A 23,829-nucleotide genomic window follows, 5' to 3' on the forward strand; every position below is an offset into this window, starting at 1 on the left:
GTGGTAAAATTAAGCTCTGTTCCATAACATGAAGTGAGATTCAATTATATCCCTTCAAAAACAAAGCAGAATATTTGTGAACTTAAAAACCATTAAACATATATTGCAAACCAAGTCTTGTTATTTAATTGTACTAAATCACTGATATAAAATAAAAAACACATATGGAATTCCTTATTCGGCTACTATCATTAAAACAGTAGTTCTCAAAAACGGATGGAAGATAAAAATGTTTAGTCTGTTTTCTAGGCACTTAGCAGTTTTCAATTATTAAACTGTAAAGGAAAAAAAGCCACACATTGTCTATAAGAGGTCATAATATCTTCATCATGGAAATGTCAAAAGTGAGTGATTAACAAAGAAATATTCATACATGTGGTTTAAATTTCGTCAAAATAAAAAAGCTGCCCATTTATTTTAGAATTACGGACTAATAGCATTAAATATATAAAACACATCTACTTTAGTTTTCTTTTCCATTCCTTTTGAGGAATCTGCAGCCATTGGTAAAAGTATCTTAGTAACAGTAGAATGACTTCTAAAAAAGGTAAAATCTTAGCTTCATTGATGGTCATAAAGACCCACATAATGATGGTCAAAATTATACGGTCTTAATTTATATTATTTCTAATATACCTCCCGAATAAAAGAGTTATAAAGACAGAATTTTATGTTAAATACTTTTAGTATGTTACCTTATTTAATTCTCATGATAACCTCTGAGACATTATTCCTATCTCAGAGATGAAGAGCTGGAAACTTGGGAGGTTAACATGATATCCCAAGGCCACGCAGTCTTAAGTGTTCTAAGTCCCAAGACACAGCTCTGCCCAGAGTCCACAGGGGCCTTCCAATAGAAGAATTAAAGGCTTTCTAATCAGTTTCCATGATTAGAAGAACTCTAATTCTGTTGAACCCCAACCATGCTTGAACTGGAACACTGGTATGCGTACATCTCAAATTCATTTGTTTGGTTCTGACCTTTATAGTTCTCACCACTCGTGTCGTAAGAAGATTCTCCAGTGGGGACAAAACCTTTCCCTCTAGGACACATTTCGGTGAATTCAGCTGAGTTCAGGGGAAACCAAAAAAAAAAAAAAAAAAAAAAAAGAAAGAAAGAAAAAAAAGTTGAAGAAAGGGAAAAAAAGAACATCCTCTATTAACCTGTGTTTTAAATTCAGTTCTTCTTTCTCAGACTCAGTAACTTTAAGGCAAATCTTGTCATCTAATTTGGGCAAATAAATTCAGTAAAATTCCAAAATTACAGATTAGATACAAATAAATCTAATGACTTTCTAAGTTTACTTGTAATTTTTAAAAACTTTCCTAGTTCATGCACCTTTTATTTATCCATGTTTTAACTGATGTGATGACTTACTTCTCCATTACTGTGCTTTCTAGCATTTTAACGGTTTGGTAAGACTCCATTCAAGCAAGATCTTAGCCTAAATATGCAAGTTCTCATTATGGATAATGTGGTGTCAGTTTTAGCAAAGGAGACTGATTTCAACTTAAAAATGGAATAAAACTGAATCATCTTTCTGCCAAAATTCATATGGAACCTCACTGTAATAGGCTATTCTGTGATGGACTGAAATTAACTTTAAGAATACATTTGGAGGTGGGGTGAAGGGGATGCTTCCAGCCTACAGTGAAACATACCGTAAGGTATTCTCATCTTGATTCCACTACGGTAGGTCCCAGGCAATGCTATCATTATAAGGCTTCAATGCAGCGACCAAAATCAGGACATTTCAAGGCCCTGGACACCACAGGACCAAACCCAAGTATGCACACACCACTCCACTGGTCCTTACCAGTCCCCACGACAGGGCACGGGAAGATCTCACAGTTGTCTCCCCACCCGGCACCAGATGTACAGCAGCATTCTTGTTTGGTGACGTTGGGGGCCAGCACATTATCACAGAGGCTGGCGTCGTTTAGATTATAGTAGCATTCTTTCTTTTCTTCTTTGGGTTGATCTTCATCTAAATCTAAATAGAGTGGAGAAAGTCAAAAGAGGACCACCAGGACCCATGAGATCTGTATCACACCAGAGCAGAAGACACAGTGGTAAAAAGACGTGTGTGTGTGGGTGTGGGTGTGTGGGTGTGTCAGTGACATTTCACTTCCACAAAGCTGTCTTTTCCTTTTGGTGGTGGATTCTTCCACTGTGAGATAAAAAAAAAAATGCCCTGGAATCCTGAATTTTGATGGATTTCTAACACACCCCAAGAGTGTAAATCTGTCAAAATCATTTCCTTTTACGTTAACCAATTACTTTATTCTTGTACATTTGGCCGTGACAAGAGTTTCCATATCTGCTTTCTTGCCAAACGTAGAGCCGTCCTATATGAGCTATAACACCTACTTAAATCAATGAAAATTTTCCCCAACATTTGACCAGAAATGTGGGGCCGCACAAAGTATTTAACTCTTAGGTGGTTATTGGAATCAACCATGCCCCAATCTTTTCTGAATAGTACAAGGCAGCATAAGATAACCAGAAAAACACTGCAATAACCTAAAGTCTATAAAAAAAACCTTTTGTTACTGAAAGTCTACTTCAATTGCTGCAAAATAGGGCTTTGAATGAAATAATGAGTGCCAGCTAAGCCTCGGGGTAGAATTTCAAGGCTACGTTCTACTCCTGGCTCATGTGTGTTCTAGAGGAATATGTTTTCCAACAGACTCAGTTTAACCCTCTATGATAAAAGACAAAGGGACATGATAGTATACAAACAGTGAGAACACAATCACCTAGCTTTCAGATAATACTACAAATAATTTAATCCCATCAGATCTGTAGTCTATGAACAAGTTTATACTTTTAAAAAATGGTCAATATTTTGAGACTAGGCTCGTAGTCTAATCTCTTCCCTACCATATGCCGTAGAGTTCAAATTACTGCCTCTGATCCAGTTAGAATTTATTAATAAGCTGACTACTGCCATTGCAATTACTGAGATTAATTTGAATGACATATTTTCATTAGAATGCTATTTCCTGATTCTTGGACACAAAGAAACTAGAGGGATAAAGGGAAAACATTCGCCAGTGAGGATAAGACTTTAATGTCAACACCAACCTTTGTTTTGCAGTTGGTAGATGATTGTATTATTAGGAAAGTTTAATGAGTTATTTTCACAATAATTTCCTATGTATTTATTTTGGCAGGGTCAGGTTGACTGTGAAAACTAGATTAATATGCCATATAGAAAGTCTTCTTAAAATAGAAGTTCATAGACTTATATCAGAAAAGCTACCACCTTTTCTTTCTTCCTGTGGCAGGGAAAACAAGCAAAATGGCAAACAAAACTAGTGTATACATTTCTCTCAAAAAACAGAACATCAATGAGAATGTAAAAGATCCCTTTCACCCTTGATTCTGGTTACTTCTTAGATCATTCTGCCTTTGACATAATTCAGTATGGACTCTCAGTGTTAATAGCTGATGACAAATTCCAACCTAGAATAAGTGTCCAGGAAAAAGCAGAAATGCTGATTTCTACAGCAGTTTATGAAGCGGTTTTAAATCATTTCCTTGTGTGTGAAATCAGATAGAACCTGCCAAAGCCCTCGTCCTTTTTAGCTTTCAAGTGTGCAGAAGACAGAAATGTGTCTTGTCCACATGGATGGAGCAGAAGACCATCACTTCATTCTACAAACTCTTATCCACAGAATTCTTTGGGAAAAGTCAGGGCATTTTAAGTTATTAAAATCCATCATGAGCCCTGTACAAAATTTTATAAACTTTCCCCCAACACTTGTGAATAAACTGACAGCCTATTACTAATTATTCTGCTCATTTTATTCACTTGATCTAAAAGTGCAGCTAGCTATTAACAAACGCATTTAGAAATACAAGTCAAATCAGCAACACAATCAATTTGTCAATGAAGATAAAAGAGGGCTGAATAACTGTCTTCTTGTGTTCAAAGTTGTAAGTATGTCATGGTGTTTGTTATAAAATGGAATACTATATAGTAGGACACCATGAAGATTGCTATACTCATCGGTAATCAGACACCACAAGCTTCTACACTAGTCAGAAACTTTACATATATATAAAAATATAGACATATATGGTCTGTTTTCTACACTGTTTTACTTACAGCACAGAAACTGAGAAATAAAATTATCTTTGTTTTCCTTTTTCTTTGGAAGGAAACTCACAAGTTATTGCATAAGGGAGATAATCAATAATATCATTGTATTATTCAGGTTTTACATTGGTTGTTACAAGTTTTATTTTTTTTCTCCAAGCAGACTGAAAGTTCAATGTTTACACAGCTGAAATTGGGGGTTAGTCAGGCCCTCATTCGTGTTTGGAAAGAGATGCAAATTCTTTTCAAAAAAACTGGTCCACGAAGGTTGTTCTGTGAAAAACAGGCAATTTCTCTATCTTTCTAACCTTTAAACAATTAAGTTCCTAGAGCATTTTTCCACTGGGGGAAAACACAATGCAATGTGATTTCTTTAGAGAATCTCTGTAGGAGTTTAAGTCATTGCTGCCTCAGGAAGAATGGTTCTATCGCAAAATAGCTTTAAGAGATCTAATCAATAGACATAAAAGTGCCAAGCATGAAAAAGAATGAGTTTTATTTTTCTTAAAGATGTTATGAGTCAGATTAGCCACATCACATACCTCAAGTCACAGACTTTTTTTTTTCTTTAAACCACAGACTTCTAAGAAACTACCTCTCCTCTCGTATTTTCAGATGTTATTTGTCAATTTTATTAAGAGGCTGGCATAACATCTGTGTACAAACAGCAATTTGTGTAGCTTAATTCTAGGGTGTGGATGGTGATAAATGAGTTTTGGGATCTTTTATACATGTTTCTGAAGCAATTTTTACAAAGGCCCTTTCTTGTGATCCACAGAGTAACTCCATGGAGCGGATGGTGCAGGTTATAAGCCTCTAGAAGAAACCATTTAAGTTGGATCCAATGTGCCATGCCTACTGCTTTCCCCAAACCTCTTCTTTGGGGCTCAGCTTCTTAGCATTTGAACTGGCACAAATTTGTTTTGCTTTGCCTTTTTTTCATTTCTTTCTCCTCTTTGAGACAAATGGACAGCAGATAATCCCTGTTGGTGTAGAGTATAGATTTAAGGTCACAGACGTAGCCATCATGGTTCCTTGCTCTCAATAGCAAGTTGTGGTTTCAATCATATATGCTACTTATGAAGAGCATTTTCTAGAAACTTCTCTCTTGGTTTGTCAGAAAGAAGAGGATGTGGTGTTTATTTATAGGACTGTTTCTTTCTTTGGTCTTATCTTAGGTTTGCTGTTAGGCTGAGGAAATCTGGGACATTTTTCTAATTAAAGTGGACATGAGCATTTTAAATGGGCCCTTGCCTTTGCTTTCAATTTCCATTTGCAGTGTATTCTGAAGGTCTTTATGAGCTAATCTTCTTCATACCTTTCTGGGATGGACAAGATTATGACAATGACAAAAAGAGTAACATCACAAATACTCGTGAGTATACAATGCCCCCAAATAAAACACCTGCCATAGTCCTGATGTCCAGAAAAAGACATCAATTTGTAAAACTCTAACTATGGTAATGTTCAGTAAATTACATTTTTAAATGACTTTATTCATGAGAGAGAGAGAGAGAGAGACATAGGCAGAAGGAAAAAGCAGACTTCCTGCAAGGAGCCCGATGCAAGAATTGATCCAGGATCCCAGGATCATGCCCTGAGCCAAAGGCAGACACTCAACTGCTGAGCCACCCAGGCGTCCCCAGTAAATTACTTTTAACACAATCATTCATGAAGCTTTAGTCCCTTTTATAAATTTTAAAATCACCACAGGCATTAATGTTTTATACCAACTTGTATTTTTATAAGAAAACAATTTCTAGTGTAATATTCCAAAGAGAAATAAAAGAAAACTTGGAAATTCATATCTTTTTTCCCCTAGTTTTCTCAAAGACTGGCTGGACAAGAACTGTGTGTGTGTGTTTAAAGATTTTTTTAAAATTTTATTTATTTATTCATGAAAGACACAGAGAGAGAGGCAGAGACAGGCAGAGGGAGAAGCAGGCTTCCTGCAGGGGAGCCCAATGCAGGACTTGATCCCAGAACCCCAGGATCATGCCCTGAGCCAAAGGCAGACACTCAACCACTGAGCCACCCAAGCACCCCTAAGAAGTATGTGTGTTTTAAGTGGAATTCAGGAGAGAACCATTGGTGAGTTTCAGAAAATATGCACTGACAATAGGAAAGGGCTGGAAAGGAAGGGATGCAAGTGAAAAGGAAGACTGGAAATACGTGCTAATAACTTCGATGGTAAAGATGTGAAAGAAGTCAAAAAGAAGAAGAGAAAGCCAAGCACAAGAGAATAAATATGTGCGAGAGGATTCTTCCACACAGTTTCTGTCCTGAAAGAAGTAGTCAGGTAAATGGGGAGCCAGGACTTGATAGCTCTAGGAAGGTAGCTGCATAGGGCCAGGGCAGGCAAGGCTGCCACAGAAGACTTCCTGGAGGAGGTGACATTTGAGCCAACTTCTTTAAAAATAAATTCTGAAAAATAGGACAGGAAATAAGGAGAGACAGGGGTGAGGAGGTAAAAGGCACAACAGTACTGAAGGGTGAGGGGCTACGGGGCCTACAGAAGGAGTCAGGGAAGGTGACTTTGAGAGTCTGAGGACAGGGCAGGGATGCACTGTCATGGGAACATGGGAAAGCTATGTTCCTGACTTAGGTGTTGGGTAGAGGACAACACAACTGTCCGCTGGAAGAGGGTCACCTCGGGGCCTCAGGTTAGCAGGCAGGCAACAAATACTGGCCAGGGTGAGTGAAGGTTCTTTATCTTTGTTTCTTTCTCTGGTGAAGGACTAGAAGAGAATGAGAGAAGCGAGCCTGAGACAGGAGCAGGCTGGGGTGGGCAGGGTAGAGGGAAAGTGTATGATTCACGGGGCCAGAACTGGAAACCGGAAAAATCAGGGCAAGAGACGGGGAGGGGGGCAAAGAAGACTCCCAGAAGCAGGATGAAGTCCCGAGGGAAAGAATAACGGGTGTGACTCGCTGAAGCAGGTGAGTAGGACGACTCAGCAGCAAAAGCCCAGTCCCCACACGGGCACGGGTGGGTCGGGAGGACTTGTGAACATGATCGGGTCAGTGAAGCCACATCTGACATGACAGGGTAACTACCTGGAAATATTTCAAAGGACATGCACAAACCCTTCCTCTTCATACCATATTCATGGCAAATGCTAGGATCCCACATCATGATCTCTAGTGCAACACCGTGGGCGTCCCCTGTAGTGTCAAGAACGTGAAATGGCTCATTCACAGTCTGAGTCTGTCACTTGGACCAACTGCTATCAGTTCATTCAAACAGACCAGTCTCTCTACTAAACACTCAGATATTATTTTGGAGACTAGAGAGAGCAAGAAATTTCATAAAAATAAAAGCATGGTTTGGTAAATTATTCAATTCTCTCTGAATGTGGGAAGAAACCTGACCCAACTTTTTTCCCCTCACAAATGAGCATATTTTCCTTAGACTTACCTACATTTATGGTAGAGATCCATCACCAATACACAATAAGACCACAGGAGTTTCATGGCATTTTACAATGTTTGCATTTTACATATTGTGCTCTGTCTTTAATTTTTTTTTTCCTACTGAAGGTCTTTTTTTCTAATCAGAAATTATTTTCAAAAAATTCTTTCAATGTTAATTTATTCTACAGGTTAACTAAACACATTTAGAAAAAAACCCCTACTCTGCCAAATATAACAGTTGAATGATATTATTTGTGGTTTCCTGCCTTTAAAAAAAATATGTACATACGTAAAACCTATAGCGGACCTCTCTAGAAAGAGAACAGGAATGCTGTCTGAGTTCCTCTGTCAGAACCATGAGGATGATTTGCACAGCAGGGAGACTCTTTTTCTTCTGTTCTACTTGTTATTTAAGGGGGAACCATTGCCCCCTACACAGAGGTATAAATAGATAATTCCTCATTCAAGTGTGGCCTCCACTGTTGTCTGACCAAATGGATAATTATTTTGATTCTACAGAACTAGTGACGAACAAGACAGTGAGATACTGAGGGGATACACTCTTGAATGCCAAGAGGCAATTAGATTCAAGAGTTAGCGTCTGCCACAGGTCAGGCACTGGGTGTGCTAAGCAGTGAGCAAGGTTACAGGGGATGCAAAGAGGACTAAGACAGACTATCGGGGTCCTGCTGCCCTGCTAATGGATTTGGACTTCATGCTTAGGCAGTAGTAAGGAGTTGAAGCTTGCTGTGATAAGCACTGGGGGTTGTATGTGAGTGATGAATCACTAAATTCTATACCTGAAACTAGCACTGCATCATATATTAACTAACTGGAATTTAAATAAAAACTTGGAAGGAAAAAAAATAAAGTCAGGCTCATGTTTTGCAAACATGCCATGAAACTCCTGTGGTCTTATTGTGTATTGGTGATGGATCTCTACCATAAATGTAGGTAAGTCTAAGGAAAATATGCTCCTTTGTGAGGGGAAAAAAGTTGGGTCAGGTTTCTTCCCACATTCAGAGAGAATTGAATAATTTACCAAACCATGCTTTTATTTTTATGAAATTTCTTGCTCTCTCTAGTCTCCAAAATAATATCTGAGTGTTTAGTAGAGAGACTGGTCTGTTTGAATGAACTGATAGCAGTTGGTCCAAGTGGCAACTGCAAGGAGCAGGAATTGATGGGAGAGGTTGGAGAGAAGTCAGGAGGGTTCTGCCATGGTCCAGGTAAGAGATGCTGAAGGACTGGCCCAGAGTAGAGGTAACAGAGGAGCAAGGACAGCTCCGAAGGACACTGGGGAGGGAGAACTGGCAGGACATTACGATGGCTTGGATGAATGGTGAGAGAAATTAAGATATGATGTCAGGATTTCCAGTCCTGACGTTTGGCAATTAATGAGTGAACACAGGTTGGTAAAGTAATGGTACTGAATTTGGTTTTGGATAATTTCGGGCAGATACACTTACAAGACAACCTGAGAGAAAGGCCTAAGAAGCAGCAGCTGGAAACAGGAGTGCGGCCCTAAGGATGGAGGTGGAGGCACAAAAAGATATTTACTTGGCAGGGCATAGCATGTAAGTAATAGTTGACTCAGAGAAGAGGATTAAATATCCCCAGAGAAGAAGGGAGAGCAAAAAGAAGCCTGAACATGCAACTTCCTGGGTCATTATTATTTCAGGAATGGGCAACAGAAAAACAGTCTGGGAACGAGAAAGAAAAAGACCAGAGCAAAAGGAAGGAGGATGCAGGGGAGAGGACTGTCCTGAAATCAATCAAAAGGAAGAGAAGGGGGAAGGAACAGGAGAGCTGACCTCTGACCCAAGGGGAAAGTGCTTCACACAGACTAATGAGCCTGAGGGCCCTGGACCAAATGGGAGACAGTCCTGCAGAGGCAGGTGGAGCATGGATGTCCTCTCCCAAGAATCTGGAGATTATCACCACATGGTGCCACTGCAGGGGATTTTCATTTTTGATCTATTTTTGTATTTACCAATTTTCTGAGAAGAATGTGCATTATCTTAATAATGAAAACAAAACAAAGAAATAAAGTGAAAAGGAAGCCAACTTTAGAAGAGTTTGCTGTCATGGGGTCCTCAGCCCTGAGAAGTGGAATGGTGAAGTGGAAAAGATCTCGGAGTTGGGTTTCCTGCACAGCATGAGCCATCGGACCCAAAGAAGAACATTTAGAACTTCTCTCTGGGTCTCGGCTTCCTTACACACAAGTACAGGAGCTGGGCTGGGAAACCACGAAGGAGCTTCCTAGTTGTAGAAGCCTATGCCCCAGCTCGTGATGTAAGAACATGCTCTCAAATCCGTTAAAGAAAAATGGGTATTTAAGGCAACCCTGAAATCCATTGTGTAAAGGAAGATTATTTTCTAATGCAAATTATCACTCCAATTTGTTTCATAATTTTTGATCTTATTTATTTGCTTTTCTTAAAGCGAGGAACACCTGCCTCTATGATAACATACCTTTTTGTGCTCTTTTCCTTATGCCTTCTGTTTTAAAAATAAAACTCAGTTTCTACCCCAGAGTCTCCTCTGTGCATCAATCAAGCAAGAGCAGCATTTTGTGGGTAAGGCTTGAAGGCTGAAGTTGCCAAGACTACTTATTTACTGCTTCCTTTAGAGTGCCCAAGGACATAAAGTTTTTATTGAGCAATTATCACAGGCACTGAGGAAATAAAAGCATCAGGCTATATTTTATATCCATACCCTCTTACATGTGATGAGTGGCGTGGATATTTTTTAGTTATTTCTGTTGCAGGTGCTTTTAGGCGATGTACAGCAATGTAAATTAGTGGCCAAAGGCCCAGGCAGTGAAAACCATTATGCCAGACCTAAAAAAAAAATCAAGTGGGAGCCAAGAAGTAGTCTAGAAACAAAAATCTTAGGACATTAAAATCCGAAAGTACCTTAAAGGTGACCTGGCACAATGTCCTGCTGGAAGTGGGTGCCTTTCTGCCAGCAGGTATCCCAGCTGTTCCAGGATACCTCTAGAGAAACACCCACAATTTCATGAGTTACCTGCTATCTCTCTAGTTATCGGGAAAATCTGCAGAGTGATCTGAAATCTGCTTTCCTGACATCTGCCCCTTAGCTTCAGTTCTGTCCTCAGAACAATACCACTGGAGATTATTCTGCTATTGCTCACGGTTGGAATACCCTTTGTCCTGGGGAAATTTTACAGTTGAGTAAAAATGTTAGAGCCTTTTTGCAAATTCATCTTTCCTTTCTGAATTACTTTTCAGGAAGGATGAGATCTGAGCTGTTGGCCTATCATATACATAAGTGGTATTAATCTGAATCCTTGTTAAAAACTTTCACTTGGTAAGCCAAGTTTGGTCCTATGTAACTGCAGATCCTTTGACTGAAGTAGGATACAAACGCTTTTAAGTGGCCTCCATTAAGCAACCTGTTGTATGAACCAGTGTTCTCTTGCGCTCTGAGAAGCACCCTGGCCAATGTCCACAGCAGGTGCTCACAGCCAGCAGGCTTCTCTCAGATAGGAGCACACACTTCTGCTCTTTCATGTTAAGCAGTAGGCTGACCATGACTCAATTGTGTTTATTCCCAAACATTCTGGCCAGTTTATTAATTACTGTAATTATATAACTAAACAGTATGGAAATCAGTAAAGTATGAGTTAAAAGGAGCTGTTTATAGAACAAGTTCAAGATTTGGAAAGACTGAAGTTGATTCAGTAAAAACAACGCCATCAAATTAGGTGTGGATAAGACAACTATAAAAACCTAGAGGGATTTTACACTCATTAACTTTACAAAGGCCTTTAAAATCTTACTCAGTTTAAAGTAGGTGGTGTATGATGAGCACTGGGTGTTATACACAACTGACAAATTATTGAACACTACATATGAAACTAATGATGTACTGTATGTTGGCTAATTGAACTTAACTAAAAATTGTTTTTAAAAAGTGGTGGCATAGGGATGCCTGGGTGGCTCAGTGGTTGAGCATCTGCCTTTAGCTCAGGGCATGATCCTGGGGTCCTGAGATCAAGTCCCACATCAGGCTCCCCACAGGGAGCCTGTTTCTCTGCCTCTCTCCCTGTGCGTCTCTCATGAATAAATAAATAATACCTTTTTTTAAAAAAAAAGTGGGTGGCACAGATCATGCATAATATAGTATATGCAAGACAAGCCATGCAGGACTCTAAGAGTAGACTTCTACTTGAAGAAAGACCTTGGCCCTCCTTCAAAGTTTGGTGAATGAATGTACCTTTATGTGCTTTAAGTTAAAGTTTAAATATTTAAAAGCTATATCATATTCTTTAGGATTTCCAGCTTCAATTCCCTTTTTAAACAGCAGATCAATTCCTGGCCCTGATGAAGTCAGGGAGAGAAATCTCCTGCAGTTTATAGTCGGACTGTCTCTCAGGGTCCTGACAGAATTGCTCAGATGAAGATGTCATCATAGACAATCTTAAGACTGCATATAATCAGTTAAAGTTTGCCAAGAACTATGCAAATTGAGGAATGGTTGTCAGAGTTGCCAGGAACTACATAAATTAGTCAGATTATACTAACATGGACCAATAAAAACAACAGGGTATGTACAATATTTAGCAGAAGCCAGAGAACTATGAGGAAAATATGTATGAAACCATCATGGAAAGATTAGATACAAAGTTAAGAGGAAAAGAAACTATGCATCCACTGGCAGACAAGATTTATGAAGACAAGTATTCAAAATGAAGTTCTTTTAAAAAGGCAGGATAGTACTTAGTGAACTCTGACTAGGAGGCATTCCAGAACTTTTCAGAAAGTCAGTCACTGGGACAGCCAAGGACACTAAGGGAGGAAAAAAGTAAAGCAAGTGTTCGGAACTTTGTTATAGAAAAACTTTATTTTTTATAAATATTCTATTTATTTATTCATGAGAGACACAGAGAGAGGCAGAGACACAGGCAGAGGGAGAAGCAGGCTCCTCACAGGGAGCCTGATGCAAGACTCAATTGCCAGACCCTGTACAGAAAAACTTTAAAATAGGAGATGAGGAACAACACTTACAAAAAAGGAATCACTGTTAAGTTTTAAGAGGCAGTTTATAATGAACTACTCCAGTTCCCCCAAAATGGTTCAGATGGTATTACAGTCCTATTACGGGGCCATTAATCTCTAAAAAAAGAAATGAGCAAGCTTTAGGATCTCAGACATGTACCTCATTCGAATCTATGTGAAGTGAATGAACTATTTTTTGATGTTGCTAAAACATTCTAGCAAAAAAAAATCTAGAAAAAAAATAATTAAAAGGTCCACCATTTCAGAACAAATCCTAAAAAGATGAGAAATAGGTATCATGTAAGTGTTTGGATTATAGCTTACTTTGCCATTAACAAATGGCTTTTACGTATAGGATTTAAAAAAACTTCATAAAATGAGGTAAATATAACCTTTCTATTTTATAAGTGAGAAAACCAAAACTCATAAAAGGTAAATGATATGCCCAAGCTTGCACAGCTAGAAAACAGCAGACCACCATGGCCATTTCAATTTAAATATTACAAGAAGTTTGGAAAATAAAGGAAAAAGCTAAAATTTCCATTAATTCTAATAATTATCTTTTTAAATGTGTTCTTGTCTTCCTTCCCCACCACTGGCATCTGTAATCACTGGAAGACCATGTTTTGTCACTTCACATTGTACCACACGCACTTATCTTGACTACCTAACCTTTGCATGAATCATTTAATACAATAGAATGATATGTGAATTATTTCAGTAAAAATAATACTGTGGGCGAGGTGCTACTCTATAGAACCAAAGACAAAGAAGAAAGAGATTGTTACCTAACCAATCCTAGTATGGGCCAGCCAGGTTTTTTAATTTCGTGTTTGTTTTTGCTATTACAGGAACCATTAAGATGATAAGTCTTTTCTCTATGGCTCATGTGTCACAGTGGTAGTCACTAGAATGAAGAGCAACCCCTCCCTCTGACAATACTTCATCTCGTCCCCTTCACATATTTTGGAATTACTGTGTTTTTGTGTAATTCTGCACCCCTCCTTTCTATATTTAATGATTAAGAAGGATATGTGTTGGTGAAAATATTTTTAATTTTTATTCCCTATCACTTCCAAAGACCGTTATTTCACACAGAACAAGTGTACCCTGTTGAGAAGTAGGGAGAGCTCTCATAGAAGCATGGATAAAATCAACTGAGATTGAGTAAGAAAGTCAAATGGCCAATGTTTCATTTTATTTGGCTCTCAAATGACCATTTTGGTCTTTTGCTTTCCTTAAAATACAACCAAACTATAGCTACATGGCACAAACTAAAAGACCGATCTGGAAGTTGATTAATTTATCTGGAAAACCATCAGCTCTCCATTTCAATTCGTGCCATGACGACACAGACTAAATCAAATTTTAAACGAATGCAAACACAGCCACTCTCTGGGCCAATTTATGGAAAAACAAAAAAACAAAAAAACCAACAACAACAACAACAAAAAAAACCACCGTAACAATTCCAAGTGGAAGTCTTTGTAGATCCTGAGAGGCCTATATGTTACTTTTAATTTAGAGAAGGGTCAAGATACGTTTCTCCTAGGGCCAAGAAAGAAAGATTATGCAACCTAATGAGATGATGCCATATTAAACCCTGAGCTGATGGCTCTCGGAGTTGTGAGCGATTCCCAGTGAATGTTCTCATCATTTTGGATTCTTTGCCCTACACATGGCGTCTCCGGGTTGGAAAGCAGGACAGAGGCCATCTAGCTCAAATAGTCATCACTGACCACATCCTAATTCACTGATAAGGCAGGCTCAGAAAGAGCAGGGATGCTTCCAGGGACAGCAGTGTGCCAGAACATTTGGTTATTCCTTACCTCACTCCCAGACTGTTTGGCCCAAACCTGTGTAGGTACAAGTCTCCAAGAGGAGCCACTGTGACTTACCTCCCGAGGCCCGGGAGCGGCACTGCCCAGTCATGGGGCTGTACTCCTGGTTTTCATCAGCACACACACATAGGAAGGACCCTTCCACATTTTCACAGAAGGCTTCACCACACACCCCACTGAGCAGCTCACATTCGTTCACATCTGGAAAAGGGAGCACAGATCAAGTCAGATGTGTGCCTCATTCCTGACAGCTCTCTATTTTACCAGGTGTACCAGGGCTCATGGTGCCTGCTGGTCACAAATGCTCCCTAGTGAGCAATCAAACCCTTCTACTATTCTGGGGAATAGGAGAAGCCTAAGCTTAAAGGCTGGGCTGCATAATTTGGTTTGTGTAAAAGGACCATGAAAACACCAAGCAAAGTTTCCAAATTCCAATTCCACTTTAAGGAGGGCCCTGGAACTGTACTGCAAGGATCGTATGTATACTCTGACCATTTAATTTTCTCTTCCTTGACTTTTTAACATAATGAGGTCTTAAATAACATGACAGTGCACTCTCACTTTTGAATTCAAGGAAAATTAGTAAAACTGACACTTCAGAAACAATAACATTTCTTACACTCATTTAAAAAGTTGTTTTCAACCTGTTCATATATCTGAAAATACAGTTCTCTAGTAGCCAAAATGCCCATACTTCAACAACCAGAAATCAGGGTGTGTATCCCTTTGGGAGATAAAGGAAAGACCCTTGTAAATACTCACCAGGTTACACTAATCATTCACAAGAAAAAAAAATATTCCAGTAACATATAGTGCTATGACTGGCTGTTCCTTTAAAAATTCTGTGGATGTTCCATAGTGTCATTTCTATTTTGCTAAGTGTTTCTCATCTGTACTTTAGACTTAATTAAAACACAGTCCAAGAATCTACTAATGAGTAAGTTTTATTTGATATTATGCAAGCACATAGCCCTAAAAAAGGCTAATCCTAATGTTCGGACTTGCCCAATACTACCTTTTACCTTGTCTCATCCACAGAAATTTTATTAACGAATGCCCAGTCCAACGAAGCACCTGACTTGACATCTGAAATGCTCATGTATTTTATGCATTAAACGTGTACAAACATCAACTCTCATGAGCGCACTCTGAGACGGTTTATACAAAGTTAAATATTTGAGCAATTATCCAAATCATTCAGGGGAAGAAAATCTTATTTTCACCTGCTATACCCAGTTAATTGGACAAAAAGTTTATGTATCTTGACTTATTTGGATACTTACTTCAGTTTTCCGTTTCACTTTGTATATAAACAGATATAAACCTAATGAGCTGAGTTTTGCTTATGAAAAGGTATTATAACACGAAGGAAAGCAGAGAGTTGGCATATTTAATCAACTCAGACAGTCATAATTTAGACCAGAAAAATTGACTTTAGAAATTTGCCAGTTCACATTTATCAATTTGGTAAATGTCAAATGGAACTTTCTACTTTCTAACTTGTATTATTTACATGACTATTGGTATCTCTCCCACGAGAATGAATTCACTCAACCAAAAAATACTTTCTAGTTTACTCCTGTGGGCCAGGCACTGGTGGAACAATGACGCAGGCAGGCCCAACTCCTGCCTTCACAGAGCTTATGGTCAAGCCAGGGAAATCAGCCAGATGATCTCACAGGCCATGCTAAGTGCTAAGAATGAAAAGTGCAAGGAAAGCATGGAGCAGTGGACCTTAAGTGGAGGGGTGGGTCACAGAAATGATACTGGAGCCAAGAAGTTGCCTCTGAAGGATGAGTAGTAATATGGAACAGAGTTGCCAGAGATCAGGCAAGGGGTGAGGGGTGGGGAGGCACTGGCAGGGTCCAAGCAGAGGAGACAGCATGGTCTTAGTTTGGTCTCAGGGCTGTCTCAACCCTTAAATTCTACAAAACACCTCGCATGAAGTGCCCATAGTAGATGCTCAGTTAATATCTTTGAAAGAGTAAATGAACAGATAAAATGACACCTGTTGAGTTTGGCAAAATGATAACAAATATCCTTCCCCTAAGGGTGGTGTTTTGTGGGCTAAAAGAGAATGTCAAGATGGGTTCAGCATGCTCATCTGCCTGGTTAGAAGTAAACATCACCAACCGGGACTCAGGAGTTGATGTGGAATCAGTGGCTTGACATCTGATATCTCAACAGGTAACAGTTAAAATTTACTGTGCATCTACAAATAGGCCAACCATTAGTCCCAACTAGGGCAGGGAGAGACGATGTTCTCAACCACAGGATCTGGAGGCCTCGGAGTAGGCAGCCGCAGGCAGTATGCCCAAATGACACCCGCCAAAGCATGTAAGTACTGTAACTGAATCTGCTGAAGGTACTGTGGAAGCAGGAGAGGGGTCAGCACTGAGCTGGAGAGAGAAAAATGGAGCAGGGACAGCATCTGGGAAGACAGGGACAGTATCCTGAGGAGTCAGTGCCACTCAGGCAAGGGGAAGCTGGGAAGATATCCCCAGCAGGAGGGGCACACAACAGCCAAATCACTGCACAGCTCTGTGAGAAACCACATGCAGAGGTATGTCACTGGGGTGCAGAAGGTGAAGAAGGAGGTGTGGAGGCTGAGAAGTGGGAGCCAGTCACGTGAGCTGTTTAGTCCAAATATTTAGACAATTTTTATTGCCTTTTAGTGCAAAGGAGACTAAAGCAGGATTTGGAACCAGCACTTATGACAGTGTTAGTTTAAAAGTGGTGACTGTGCAAGGGGGTGGGTTCATCATTAAACTTCCAAATCAATTTTGCTTTCCTTGTCTAATCTAGATATGAATTAATGCTTTGAATTGCATATGTTCAAACTCAGAAGTTACACAGCCGCCTCCTGAGACGTTGTCTGCTACAAAATTAACAGAGTCAGAGTAAAGAAAAAGCCTTGTTACCTGGGATGTTCTTAATTTAATAACCTTTCTTCTTTCTCATTTCATGGCTCTAATTGCAAATGTTCCATAATGAATTTGATTTAAAGAAATCACAGCTGATCATAAAATGAAATATCAAATATATGGACTATGGGAGCGTTTCCTGGACCCCCGTTCTAGGACATCTAATGATATTCAGGATATCTTCCAGCTCCATCAAGCCCAGACAGACTGAAGAAATACAGTTGCACAATTCAAAGCATCATTTTACAGGTGTCATTCCTGGAAAATGAAACTCTTGCCAACACTCTTCCTTAAGTGCACTGCCTAGGGAGGTACATCCTGAAGACAGACAAGCCATGCCACACACCAGACTGTTTCCTGGGCAGGAGGGACTCTGCACAAGGGCTCCGTATGCACAGCTAGAGTTTAAACAGATGTTCTTTCTTAATATACATGAAATTCAAAGTTCTCCTTCTCTGTTTCTTAGGGCCCTTAGCAATTTCAGAAGCCATCTTTCTGTACACCCGCAAATTGTGTGACAAAATCAAATAAGGATGAAAGTCTATCCGAATTACCTTGCTTACAATCTCTCCTGCTGTTGACGATTTTGATGGCATTTCAGTAGGGGGAACGTGAAACATGTTGTGGAAAGAAATCTAAACACTCACCCACACACCCTTGCCCATCCTGTGGGGCCTGAAAGCCCTGATAACAGAGGCAGCGGAAGGAGCCAGCCGTATTGTCACAAAACCCGTGACTGTCACAAATAGTGTTGTTTACACATTCATCAATATCTGCAAAAAAGACATGTAACATCAGACACAAAACACAGACTGACAAACACCAGATACTAATGGATAGACAGAGGTGCTCAGCACACCTCGGTTAGCATGAGATGATCATGTTTACACAGAATGAACCTCTAAAACATTTTACATATAAATAAAATGTTTTGATGAAAAGGTCTTCATAGACAAATGCTAGGCTTTGTGAGAAAACATTTACTTTTCCTTAGGAAATGTTTTCAAACAGATATAGCTGCTATAATTGCCACGGTCCATGTTTTCTGCATGCTTCCAACCCTTTATGTCCAAGGAGGGTATATTCTCCTACAGGGGAAACACGTGAAAAGTATTGTCACCTTTCTGGATTGCTGTCAATGCTCACACTTCTATCTGCAGAGGTGGGGGCTGCAAAAAGCCTTGGCCTCCTGGCAGTGGCTCACTCAACCCTATAGATAACCTTGGGCAAATCTCAACAGCATTCCCAGGAAGGAAGGAGAGAAGGAGGGGAGGAGGAAGAGGAGGAGAGAGACAGAGAATCTCATGAGTTCAGCAGCGTAGCCGTCAGTCTGACTGATTCACAAGATTTCCTGTCACCAAGTTATAGCCACTCAAGGTCTTAAGTATCAATGCTCCCACTGATAAGCCAGTGGCTGATTTGTAAATTCATTGTGTTCTCTATAAACTTGATGATAGTGGTCCTATGCCTTTGATTCCAAATTAAAAAAAAAATGTTCTCATAAAAGTGATGTCTCAATTACAAAGTTGCAAACAGACCTTTAGATACACTTCTCTATCCTCACAGTGACTAATTTCCTTTGGGTTTTTGGTGCCCTTTTCCTTGCTTACTGCCACACCACACACTCCCATCTGTCAGGTTCTGTCCTCTCTATCTCTGGATCGATCACATAGTCCCAAAACACAGGCTTTTTGAGATACAGTTAAGAAAATGCAGTTACTGCATCCAAATACATGGGAAGATAACAAATGATTTTAAAAAATGGTAAGTTGAGAAGCCCTTGACAGAATTTAGTTTGGAGGAGTCAATAAAACTGAGTTTTCCTCTTCCTCAATTTTTTAAAAAAGTTCTATTTATTTAAGCAATCCCTACACCCAACATGGGGCTCAAACTCAAAACCCCAAGGATCAATAGTTACATGCTCTTTCAAATGAGCCAGCCAGGAGTCCCTGCTCTTCCTAAAAATTTTTTTTAAAGATTTTATTTATTCATTCATGAGAGACACAGAGAGAGGGGCAGAGACACAGGCAGAGGGAGAAGCAGGCTCCATGCAGGGAGCCCGACATGGGACTTGATCCCCAGTCTCCAGGATCTCACCCTGGGCTGAAGGCGACACCAAACCGCTGAGCCACCCAGGCTGCCCTCCTCCTAAATTTTTTAATGTCAAGAAACTTTCCAGTAGAAAAAGAAGATGAATACAATGATTACTTGGTAGCTGTCTCCATTTCCCTTCCTAATGTTCCAACATAACCGAGCTTAAGTTCGGAGACTGTCTCACTGCTGAATTGGAAACTACGAAGGACTACCCACTTTTCTTAATTTTCTCAACTCAAACACAACTCTCCCTTCTCCTTTTGAGGCTGGGCTCTTTCTTCCCTCCCTATCAGTTTCTCCTCCTCCTACTGATACCTGCTCACCTTTCTCTAGCATCCTCAGGCACTCACCCCCCCCCCCCCCCTTCACTGACTTCAAACATATTAAAAATCTCAAAAGAAAAAAAAAGGTTAAAATCTCCTGGAAAACCGTTCACTTTACTATGTCACCTACTGTTCTCTTCCACTCATTCTACTGCTACAGAACGTCTCAGAAGAACTATCTACACCCACTGCCTTTGTTCCTCACGTACCTCATCAGTTAAAAGAAAATACTAGCAACCTCACAACTAGTAACATTGGTAGATTCCTAAAATTACAGTGAGCACTCACCAAAATAACAAGTTATTAATTATTACTAGTATTCCTCTCCCTGTTCCTTCATGACCTACAAACTCACTCTCTCTTTACTCTACAAAGCTCCTCTGAGAAAGGCCACCAACGGCTGACCTGTGCGTAAATTTGATGATCATGTTCCAGTCAGCCATCATCATCCTTGACCTCCAAGGCTGCCAACACCCTCCTTGAACTCTCTCTCTCTATCCCACGATGGAGTATTATTCTTGTTTGACTTTTAACCGTGTTGGCTGGCCCTCATCCTTTTGCAGCCTGAAGATGGGGTCTGCCAAGGCTCGGGCCTCCCTGGGACCTACGGCTTCCTCAGAGCTGCCCTGTTCCACCCTTTCCAGACAATCTGGATTTCAATTACCATGGTCATCAGAATGAATTCCAAAGCTTCATCTCCAGCCAGGATACTTCTGATTCTTAATCATTCCCATTTCATCTTCTGCTCTAATCTCAAGCTTATTGGGCCTGAAATCAAATTCACTGTATTCTTCCTAAACCACACTTCCTGAGCTTATTGACAAACCTCTCTTATTTTTTTTTTTTTAATTTTTATTCATGATAGTCACAGAGAGAGAGAGAGAGAGAGAGAGAGGCAGAGACACAGGCAGAGGGAGAAGCAGGCTCCATGCACCGGGAGCCCGACGTGGGATTCGATCCCGGGTCTCCAGGATCGCGCCCTGGGCCAAAGGCAGGCGCCAAACCGCTGCGCCACCCAGGGATCCCAAACCTCTCTTATTTTTTTCCTTTTTTGCCTCTCTCTCTTACCTCAACTTGAACCAAAAACTCAATGACATTATTTCACATCTAAATAACTGAATTTCTTCTGCAACAACACAAAGATGACACAAAGTGACTCTATTCTGATGGATTTCCAATGTCAGCCTAAGGCCACAATTTATTTACCGGTCACAACTGTGAGAGCAGTAACTATATACTATTATCAAATCACTTACCATGGGCTCCTACTAATTTTAGACTTCTGGAAATGGGTATTTGTCTAAGAGACTGTTCATTGAGCCACAGGATTTAAAGGCTGGAAAGAAACTCAGAAATGCTTCAAATTATCAATTATTATACTAATGATTTCCCAGTGTCTCTCAAAGGTTGATCTTTGTCCTTTGAAACCATTTATCTGATACTATGGGACATGTTCATGATAAATGAACTTACTATCACCCTCCTCCTCACCTCACTTACAGTTCTCCTATATTCTCTTCATCAGGGATTCCAACCAGCCCCCTTAGCTAGAAATCTTGGGGCATGCTTCTCTCTCTCCTCTGTTTTGTCCCTCCCTATCATACCCTCTTTTCTGTCTTCCCCACACTCCTCACACTCCTTTATCCCCAATCTGGCCACCCTCCCTCTAATCCATTGTCTACCAACTACAAATCTGTCAGTGACACTCCCTTGTTCAGAATATTCAGTATCTCTTCTTGGCTGGAGGACACCAACCACTCTCCTTGGCAGAGCACAGAGCATCCTTCCTCCTTAGGCTCCTGGCTAAACAGTCCAGCCAGAGTTTTTAGCCAACATTTATTTCCCAATTTACATCCCAGCCCTCTCAGTATACCAGTCTCTTGAAAACCCTATAGTCTTTGATTTCTCACTGACTTGGAACCTTCCACAAACTCTTACTGACCCATCAGGAGTCAGCCCAAGGGACACATCCCAAGTATCAAACTTTAGGGTCCCTCCTCTCTGCTCCCAGGGCATTTTGTGCCATTGCCGTACCCATCAGGGCCACTTTTTGGGGTGGAGAACACCCAACTGAGTCTCACCAGCAACTTAGATCCCTACTAAAACAAGACGGCAAAGACGGAGGAAGGAAAACCAGTGCCGAAAATCTGGCGGCTTTTCAGTCCAGATTCTTATAGTAACATCTCTTTGCTTTCTTTTTTTATTAATTCTGTGCAGTCACAGCTGATGATGACTTTGTGTTAATGACCACCAGCTCAGGAACTGAGAAACTGACCTTAAGGTGAACAAGTCCTGAGACGGTTATGAATTACTGGGCGTCTTGCAGTCTCAGACTTAATGCACCAGTGATTAACACAGAGAGTTTAGATGAGCAATATTTTGGATTTAAATGAATAGGAAAAAATAACGTGGAATGCCTGCTGGAGACTAGCTCTTCAACAACTCATATTTTATGAAAATGATATACTGTAACTCTCAGCAGTTTCATGTTTTCAACAATGAGGTAAAGTAATAGCTTAACAAAAGGACAACATTCGCTTTATTTCTCTAATGACCTGTATAAAACAACATTATTTCATTAGAATTGTCTTTGATGATGTGAGTGCTGAGATATTTTCCCATTGTTAGTTCTGTCTATAAAGTCCTAAGACCTGCTATAATTAAGATCAACTCTATAAAAGTAAGACTAAATGCAAGAACATTTATTATTATTTGAGAATAAAAGCCCTTCCAAGATGCAAGTTTCATTAAATGGATAAGTGAAAGCCATCTTGTTTTGCTGAAGTTGATTTTGAATATGAAACTCAATTCTGAATGATGCTAATACAGCAGGATTTCTCTTTAATGAAGGGGTCACTCTACTAAATTACTAAAACCAATTTTGTTTAGACATCTGGGAGAGCCATGCATGATATTATCACCAGTCATACTGTCTACTAGATGAGTGATGAAGAAATGAGTTTCCAGAGATCTCCAGAGTTGGCAAACCAGATGAATTAGTTATGCTCCTATAATACTGTTGCTTTCTCAGGCAAGTTTTCTCTATTCATATTTCATAGAGCAAGGCAGATATAAATATTATAGGTATGTGGATATGAATTCAAGGAGGAATTACACAGATCAAGAACGGTAGATCCCTGATATGAATTCTCTAATAACAAGATTAATATAAATGTAAGAAAGAGAAACAGAGCATCCTTTTGGATAGCTGGAATTACCAGTGGCTCATTTTTAAAGTAGCAATGCTGTCAGTGACTAGATAGGTCCACATTTTGAAGGTCTTAATTTCTGACCTATTTGGTAGATCTTTTTTCCTTGCCTATATATGCTTTTTGCCTGGTACATTTTCTCAACAGACCAAAGCTTTTCAAAACCTATTAATTAGTATCAGGGATTTTATATATAAGAGCAGAACTCCAACCACATTCCTAAAATTCTCAAATAAAGGCATAAGGCCAGATGTCATATTCTCACTTAGGTAAAGTGAACTATGAAATGAGGTTAAAGTATGGGAAAGAGGCAGGATTTTCTAAAAGAGATTGGGGTCTAGGATAAGGCTTATTACTCACCAGAAAATTACAGCTATGTTCAAAGACTGCAACAGTGAAATTCCTAATAAGATTCCTAATGATTCCATTAGGTATTCTGTACTATACACCAAAAAGTATGGGTATGGGGAGAAAAGACTATTTGTAAATACTTTGTCAATGAAATGAGCTGGTTTTCTTCATCTTAGATACACCACTCAGTTCCTTGTTCTGCACTAAGAAAAAAGTGCTTCTTTTTCTTTCTTAACATGTCCTACCTTTGTGTTGATTTTCTTTTTCCTTATTCTGAGTAAGACACATCTACCTGCTGGAAGAAAAAGCTCACTTACGAGCCTTCTGAGGCCACCAGCTCACTCTAGGGAGGTGGATGACAGAAACTGAGTCCCATTTTTGGTAATGGATCATTCTCAGGAAAATCTCCAAAGCTGCATGGTTGAGAAGAAGAAGACTTCCTGTCATCAAGACATTTTTTATATGAATGATAGGGTTCGTCTCAACTTGAAGGAACTTTGAAGATTATCCAGTTCAACCCTTTCATTCTAAGAATCAGAAAGCTGA

The 23,829-nt window shown here is 39.8% G+C and overlaps 1 protein-coding gene across 13 annotated transcripts in view; it reads right to left on the bottom strand.

Moving 5' to 3' along the window:
• The window catches only part of LTBP1 (latent transforming growth factor beta binding protein 1), a 390,140-nt gene that overhangs the window by 29,097 nt on the left and 337,214 nt on the right, over positions 1-23,829 (bottom strand). For 7 of the 13 annotated variants that reach the window (XM_041755923.1, XM_041755925.1, XM_041755922.1 and 4 more), the window contains 4 exons: positions 17,954-18,079; positions 14,440-14,583; positions 1,818-1,994; positions 982-1,068 (listed from right to left, as the gene is read on the bottom strand). In XM_041755923.1, the coding sequence (XP_041611857.1) occupies positions 982-1,068; positions 1,818-1,994; positions 14,440-14,583; positions 17,954-18,079 (534 nt within the window). The remainder of the gene's footprint in view (positions 1-981; positions 1,069-1,817; positions 1,995-14,439; positions 14,584-17,953; positions 18,080-23,829) is intronic. The other 6 variants (XM_041755924.1, XM_041755935.1, XM_041755934.1 and 3 more) reach the window with 2 other exon arrangements.

This window comes from Vulpes lagopus, chromosome 5 (genome assembly GCF_018345385.1).
Source record: "Vulpes lagopus strain Blue_001 chromosome 5, ASM1834538v1, whole genome shotgun sequence".
NCBI classification, from domain to species: domain Eukaryota; kingdom Metazoa; phylum Chordata; class Mammalia; order Carnivora; family Canidae; genus Vulpes; species Vulpes lagopus.